The sequence below is a fragment of the Tupaia chinensis genome, unplaced genomic scaffold (assembly GCF_000334495.1).
Source record: "Tupaia chinensis unplaced genomic scaffold, TupChi_1.0 Scaffold000054_1, whole genome shotgun sequence".
Lineage (NCBI taxonomy): Eukaryota > Metazoa > Chordata > Mammalia > Scandentia > Tupaiidae > Tupaia > Tupaia belangeri.
Window position 1 is genome coordinate 5,547,089 of NW_006159512.1, and position 8,112 is coordinate 5,555,200.

At 38.5% G+C, this 8,112-nt stretch overlaps 1 protein-coding gene across 5 annotated transcripts in view; it reads right to left on the reverse strand.

Annotated features, from left to right (window-relative positions):
- The window catches only part of IGF1 (insulin like growth factor 1), an 86,725-nt gene that overhangs the window by 17,925 nt on the left and 60,688 nt on the right, over window positions 1–8,112 (reverse strand). For 3 of the 5 annotated variants that reach the window (XM_006141400.3, XM_027775756.1, XM_006141402.3), the window contains exons 3-4: window positions 6,832–7,013; window positions 5,083–5,134 (exon numbers count right to left, since the gene is read on the reverse strand). In XM_006141400.3, the coding sequence (XP_006141462.1) occupies window positions 5,083–5,134; window positions 6,832–7,013 (234 nt within the window). The remainder of the gene's footprint in view (window positions 1–5,082; window positions 5,135–6,831; window positions 7,014–8,112) is intronic. The other 2 variants (XM_006141401.3, XM_006141403.3) reach the window with 1 other exon arrangement.

The window sequence follows — 8,112 nt, forward strand, 5'->3', positions numbered from 1 at the left end:
TGCCCTATGGATACAAATGGACTTGAGAAAATGCAAGATTTATTACCTAATATGCAATATATTCATGCCGGAAAAAAATCATTATGTGCACTATAAGGATCTACAGTAATTAAATCTAAAAATATTGAATAATATGGGACCAGCAGTTGGCATAATGGCTATGTTGCTGAACTCCCAAGTAGTCAACCACAGTTTGAGTCCCAAACTCAGAGGCTTAAACTCACACCAGGCATGTGTGCATGCATGCCCAAGATCCTGAGTGGAGAATGGAGGAGAAGGGATTGTGGCGTGGCCATCCTCACTGGAGTTTCTCGCTTTCTGTCTCTCTCTGTCGCTCTTTCTGGTGAGCGCACGTACCCTATAACAGAAACCTTTCCTATACACACACACACACACACATATATATATATAAATAAATATAATAAAGAAACCATTGTTTCCCTCAGGTGGGAGGGAGGTGGCTAGGGGATGAAGGAGATAAAAGAGGTGTTGCTCTTTAGGAACTCATTTCTTTGCCTCTCTTTCCACCCTTACATCCAAGCAGCACGCACATTTGAAGTTGTATGAAGTTTTGTTTTCAAGAGGTATTTGAAAGATTAAATGGTTGTGAAAGGCATTGGATTGGCAAACATAGAAACTGAAGTGTTCCGGAAGCTGTGTGAGCCCGGAAATATCTCACATTTTTATTTATTTTGGCTATTTTACTTAAGACTAGCAAAAGCTGGAGTTCATGCTACAATTAAATTTTCCCCAGGCACCATGAAATGAAAACACATATTACATTTGATTTTAACTAGTTGAGAACAATGGTGGTTTTCTGAAAGCTCACTGTATGACCCTAATATGAAAGTTAATGGTTCTTAACGAAGGAGAACCGAGCTACCATTTAAGTTGGAATTACCCATAGATCCAGGGGTAATAATTCTTTCACATGGCTCCATTTTTAAGAACAACATAAAATGGTTTTAACTAGGGGACCAGCGGGTCGCATGGTGGTTAAGGCACTGAACACTCCCACATGGCCGACCACAGTTCTAGTTTTGGACTTGGTGGCTTGCTTTCTCACTTTCTCACTCTCTCTCTCTCTTTCTCTCTCTGAGTATGTCTCTCTCTGGTCAAATTAAAATAAATGAATGAATAAATAAAAAATTAAGTAAATCATTCTTTTAAAAAAATGGTATTAACTAAAACTTTCATAGTGCTTATTACGTGCCAGAAACTGTCTTAAGCACGATAATCTCTCTCTCTATATATATATATATATATATATATAATCTCAATAAATCTGAAAAATTGTGTAGGATATATTCAGTTGTTGCCCTCATTTGACAATGAGGAAACTGAAGCACAGGTACATTATATGATTTGCCCAAAGCACAACAGCTAATAAGTAAGAGAGAAACAGAATTTGAACTCAGGCATCCTGACACTAATAACTATATTTTATTGTGTCTTTAACGCTTATAACTTTCCTTTGTGTCAAGAAGAGGTTTGCACATTGCAAATGCTCACTAAAAAATACTTTTCAACTGTTTATTTCTGGATTATGATTCCATACATATTCTATTTAGTTTTACACACATTGTCATTTTGCTCTAAGAGACACAGATGAAGATAAAACATTTAAATTTTAAAGGATGATTAATACTTTGCCTATTTCAAGAAAACATAGAGGGGAATAAAAGGCATATTACATTCACTATAAGTACTAATTGCCATCTGCATAGCAGTAGGTCCTTGAAAAATGTAAATTTAGGCTACAAAAGGAAAATCCAAACATGCAAGAATTGTGTGACCCTAACTCCTTTGCTTTTTAATTCTATATTTGCCTCACTGTCCTATGTGGGATGAGAGGAATCATTATATCTCAGCAATGCAACTTATTTTTATGGTCTGTTTTTCTATCACTATTCATTTGCCTATATCACTAATTTGTCCATCTGACCACCTATCCATCCATCTACCATTATATGCCATGTATCACCAGGTACTTGAGTGTTGATTCTAGAAAGAGAGGATAGAAAGACAATAAAAGATTCTTCCTGATTTCTTAGTTCATATTGTTTGGTAAGCTCACGCAGACATTCAAGATAATCAATTTAGAGTTGCTAAAACCCAATTCAAAAATAAATTTGTGTTTTGGGCCAGCAGGTGGTGTGGTGGTTAAAGGTGCTGGATTCCCACATGGTTGACTGTGGTTTGAGTCTCAGATATGGCAGCTTTCTTTCTCACCTTTTTTTCCTCTCTCTCTCACTCTCTCCCTCTTTGGTCAAATTAAAATAAATAAAGAAATATAGTTGAATAAAATAATCTTAAAAAAATTTTTAAAGTATGTTTTAATGCATAATCTGGGCTTAAACATTCTTTAACTGGAAAATTCTATTGCTCTTCCTTTTAAGCCTCTGGTTAATTCCTCTTGAATGAATTAGAATTGGATATAACTATAGTTTACCCAAACATTTCCATAGGACATGAATTTCCAATTCTTTTGAAGAATTGTTATTCCTTGAAGAGCCATCTGTGTTTGGAAGTTACTCTGAAGTGATGGTTGTAGCTGATATTGACTTGTGTCTAAAGCCAGTTCCAGAGTTTGGATATCTTAGTGGGAGGAAACAGTATCTCCTAAATAAGGTGAATGGCCAGATAGACTCAGGCACTGTCCCCATTTTTGTCTGCTCTGATAAGCCAGCATTCCATTTTGTAACCACAGCAGCAGTGACTTGGCTCCCATCAGGGTCTTTGCTTTGCTTCTGATTTTTTCCTTCCAGATTGAGCCTTGATCACCTCCATTATATTTGAGGGTTTTGGGATTTCCAGTGAACCGTGGAGAAAGGGTGATCCTGGAGTAGAAAGCTTCACAGGGGCACGAGGACAGGCGGAAAGGAGGTTCCTTTATACCATGACATCTTCAAAGTAGGCTACATGGATGAAATACTTCTTGATTTTGTCATCTTCTTACTGCAAATGTTATAATTTCTTTGGCTAAGCATGCCTCTCTTGTATCCTCAGCTCTTGAAATTCATAATTTGAAAGGGTCTTGAGACACTTTAGCCTTATTATCTATAAAAACCCTAATTTTATGAAACAACTCAAGGGAACTGAAGGAGACAATCTCTAAGACCTAATTCTGGGATTCTACTTAGATTTTTACTATCCTTAGGGAAATCCAGCACTCTTGTTCTCATTCACTACTTTCTGTCAGAAAAATATTAAATCAAGGAGACATTATGTGACCATGTTCTATCCCTTCTTTCCCTTTTGGAATTTTTTTGTAGTCTACTGACTTTAATGCTGTTGTCTGGTGGCCAGAGGAGAATAGCTTAGAACTCAGACACATGGGGCCAGCAGATGGCATAGAGGTTACATCACTGGACTCCCACACGGCCACTCATGGTTTGTGTCCTCAACTTGGTGGCTTGAAACTCTTGCTGGGCATGTGTATACACATGCCCAAGATCCTGGGAAGATAACAGAGGAGAAGGGGATTATATAGGCATGGCCATCCTCCCTAGGGATGATTTCTCACTTTCCTTCTGTCTCACAATGAGTGCATGCACCCTAAGGCAAAAACCTCTACAAAAACAAAACAAAATGAAGAAACAAAAATAGAACAAAATTCAGGTACATCTTTATTCATTTCTGAATCTCAGAGTCCTGGTCTTTAAAAATGAAGAGATTGAACCAAATCATTTCTGAGGCTTCTTCCAGTTCTAATATAACACATTCATAGACATTTTATGGAGCAGAAATGAATAGAATTTCAGATATAGAAATCTAGATCTGTGCATCAGAGGGAGGGAGAGAGAGAGTTTTCCAGATGTAACATCAAAGGAATAGTCAGACATCAAAAATATTGTTATGGGCTGAATTGTATCTTCTTCCCCTCAAATTCATATGTTGAAGTCTTAACGTCAAGTACCTCAAAATTGGACTGTATTTGGAAGGAAGATCTTTACAGAGATACTTTAGTCAAAATGAGGTCATCAGGATGGACCCTAAAGTAATCTGACTTGTGTCTGTGTACAATGAGGATATTTTGGCGTGGAGGTATATCTGGAGGGAAGACAATGTAAAGACCTGGGCGAGGAGACGGAAGCTATCTACAAGTCAAGGAGAGAGGCATGCCTGCAACAAATCCTTCACCATGGCCCTCAGAAGGACCAAGACCTTGATTCTTTTACCATCTAGTCTTTAGAGCTCTGAGACAGTCATTTCTGTGGTTTAAGCCATCCAGGCTGTGGTATTTTGTTATGACAGCCTTAACAGACTGATACATCTTTTGTACCTGATACCAAAGTGAAAAAAAAAAAAAGAAAGAAAGAAAAAAAGAGGAAGTTCATTTACCTCCTCTCAAAAGTTACCTCATAGGTCTTCCCAGTTTTTAGGCAAATATTGGATGCCCTTTGTCCTAAACCTTGGACTTGACTAAGAAACGTAGCCTCCAATGATATCGTAGGAAAGGGAATCTGGGAACTTCTATGACACAATTCAGTCTTGCTGAGAATTTTGGGCTAATGTTTAACTCTGAACATATATTGACATAGTCAATTTCTTTATAACAGATTCATACAAAATTTTAAAATACCTATGAAAATCTTGGGTTTTCTTTTCTTTTTTTTAAAGTCTGAATTCTCTTACTCTAATTTGGAGGAGGGAGGAAATAATGTGCTGTGTTTGCCTCTTTTAATAATTTTTGGTCTTTTTGTTTTCATTATTGGGCACTATCTTTCCTTGGGCTTTCTTAGACATTAGATTTTTCTTTTCCATTTTTTACACATTCCTTAGCCTCATTTTATGACAGGTTACTCTACTTCCGCCACATGCATCATCTAGCTCCACCAGGCCTACGTTTTTTCATGTTCTCTATAGCATTTCCTGCTCATCTGTGTTGCTGTCTGTTCCTCTCTCCTCATCCTTGCCCGTGTCTGCTTAGTTGTTCTCGCCTCCATTTTCCTTTCTCGCCTCTGCATTCAGAGTTTCTAGCTCCAGTCTCCCTTCTCTGCTCTTTCTTCTTTCCTCTGATCTGCTGACTTGCTTTCATCCCCTCCTTCTGTTTCCCTCCTGGGTATTCCTTTGACCCACCTTTCCTTTTCCTCTGAGACTTCGTTTTCTTGTTGGTAGATGTGTGCTGAGACTGTAAACATCACAAAAATAATTTCATTGAGAATAGGTGGTTCCTACAGCATCCCTGAAGACAGAGCCTTTGAGTCTATCCAGAACATCTGGGCTACATGTGGGAGGCAGCATGGGCAGTGGAGAAGGGGCTCTATCTAAGTCATATATTCTAGAACTTTAGGATTCATCTCTGAAAACCACCCCATACTTAACTAGAAATTGAGAGGCAATTCCTGGTTACCTGGAAAGAGAAAAAAAAAAGTAACCTGCTTTGCCCTTTCCATCACACTTTTCTGCCATAGACATCTAAAAGTCTCTTTTGTTGTCCTTGCTCTCTGGCTCACCATTGGCACCGTGTTCTGTGCACACTGAGTTCTGCTCAGTCTTCTTCCATTCTTCGAGGTGGCTCCACTAAGCCACCATGGTCCTCTCCAGCTCCACCTCTGGTTTAGGACCAGGACGAAGCCAAAGTGTTAGTGTGAGCTTCTTGGTCTGCCATCTTGTGCTTTTTGCATTTTGTTAGTTGTGGCTCCAAAAATTGAAAGCACACATTGGAATTTTTATCTCAACAGAGTCCAAGGAGACCTAAATGAGAGCTCTTTCTTTCCTTACTCATATAACTTGCTTTCTCTCTTACTTCTTTCATTGTCTTTATAGTTCTCATTCTTTCTAATTCATTACTAAATTTTAGTTGACTCCTTATATTTATGTGCCCATCCATTAATTCCCTCATTTATTAAAAATCTGTCAAACAACTAACATGCAGCAGATATTTTATATACATCTTTTTTTCTTGTTTTTGTTTTTTAGATAGAATCTTACTATGTTGCTTAGTCCTGCCTTGAGCTAGTAACCTTGGGCCTCAGTCTATCTGACTCACTGAGATTACAGGCACATAAGAAAAAAACTGTGTGTAGCCTTTATGTTGGACTGGAAATTGAACCTAGGCCTCCCATGTGATTACAGAAGAGCACAGGGTCTTAGAAGCATGTGCTGCTGTGGCTAGGTCTGCTATGTATACTTTGGATAGCATAAATGGTACCTCTAAAGTTTGTCTATGGTCTAGCTCTTAGAAAAAGATGCTTGCAGATTTTGCTCTTTAGAAAGAAGGTGTTCTTACAGTTAAACTCAACATTTCTATTTTAAATGTTTTTCTTTAATTATGTTGGCCACTGAGTAAATTTCAAATAGTTTCTATTTAGAGTGTCATTTTTCTTCGCACTATTCAAATCCCAAAGTTTAAGTGCTTTTTAAATTAATTAAAATGATGACAAACCTTAATACTTGTCCAATAGTTACTTTGTGCATGCACATGAAAAGTATCTTATGCATTAACTTAATTTTTATAACAACTAGATGTGGTAGAAATTATCATTAGCCCCATTTTACCAATGAAACTAAGATTTGGATAGGTAACAATATTTGACCAAGGACCTTTAAGTGGTGGGTGATGAAGTTAGAATATCAGTTTTGTCTGATTCCAAAGCCCATGTTTAGTCACCATTTTCTAGTTGTCAGATTGCCCAGAGCAGTGAAAGGGATAATTTGCAATGTTGAATGGCCAAAGGTATGAGCATGTAATTCATCCCTTTGGTGAGATTGGAGGTTTTCTACCTGTAAGCCAGGAGATTATGGGGCAGAATTTCTGTTTGTCCCACCCACACATTTAAAATAGAAATTGCTTGAGGATGGCTGGATCCTCTGGGGTAGGCTTACCTTCTGGGTCTTGGGCATGTCGGTGTGGCGCTGGGCACGGACTGAGCGAGCTGATTTGGCCGGCTTGAGGGGTGCACAGTACATCTCTAGCCTCCGCAGATCACAGCTCCGGAAGCAACATTCATCCACAATGCCTGTCTGAGGTGCCCTCCGACTGCTGGAGCCATACCCCGTGGGCTTGCCTGTACAAATGAAACACAGGGTGTCCTGGTGTTAGGGTGGAATCTGCAACCATTACCATCTTCCACTCAGCTTCTGATACTACTCTTTTCCTGCATCTACTCTACCTTTACATTCTCCAATATTTCAATCTCTTCTTGAAACTTCCTAAAAATTCCTGAGCCCACAGATTCTTCTGGATTCCAGTGTGTCTCCTGGAATCTGCACCACACTTACTAGCACTAATTCATTCACTACCCACTTTATTTAATTCTCCCCAGTTCTCAGCCACCCAGGAGTCAAGGATCTTATCTGTACTGAATCCCAGCCTTTCCTTAGTTATAGGTTTAATTCGGAGGCTGCTAGGAATATTAATTAAAAGAGCATGTGTGGAATTTCCTTAATCTTTTCTGGCAAATATGCATCATTTTTATACATAGGATGGCTCAGTTGTTTGCTTTTTGCTTAATGACATCTACTGTAAAATCAGGTTGAACATCAAAGACATTTTAAGTCTGGACAGGACCCCTGACTTTACAGTACTGATATAAAAACATCAAGGTCATTCATCTGTAAGTGTTGGGTCAGGATTTGAACTCAGATCTACTTGCTGCAAAGTTCAAATGCCTCATTGAGGATAACTGGAACTTGACTGGGACAAGTGAAAGTCTAGGGTTCAGTTTACCCATTTGTCTGATTAAGTTAATAACATTTCCCTTGTAAGAATTGCTTGAGGAGTAAATGAAATAATGTATGAACAGTGCTTAGTACAGCATTTGACATCTAACATCTAACATTGGCTAGCAAGCCCGATGAAGAGGCAGTGCTAATGTGACTGAACCCATACAGGAAATGCCATGGGTTCATGTCCCAGGATCTCCCTGAACATGCCAGATACAAATACCTACCTGTGATCCAGGCCCAGGCCATCTGAGGTCAGAGTGGATCACAGCCTGGAGAGCCGTTGGGAGTACCCTTACCACTTTCTTTCTTTCTCTTTCATGGAAAAACATAAACTTAAAAATTACTGCAAACACACACACACACACACACACACACACACATATATATATGTGTATATATATATATATATATATATATGTATATATATATATATATATA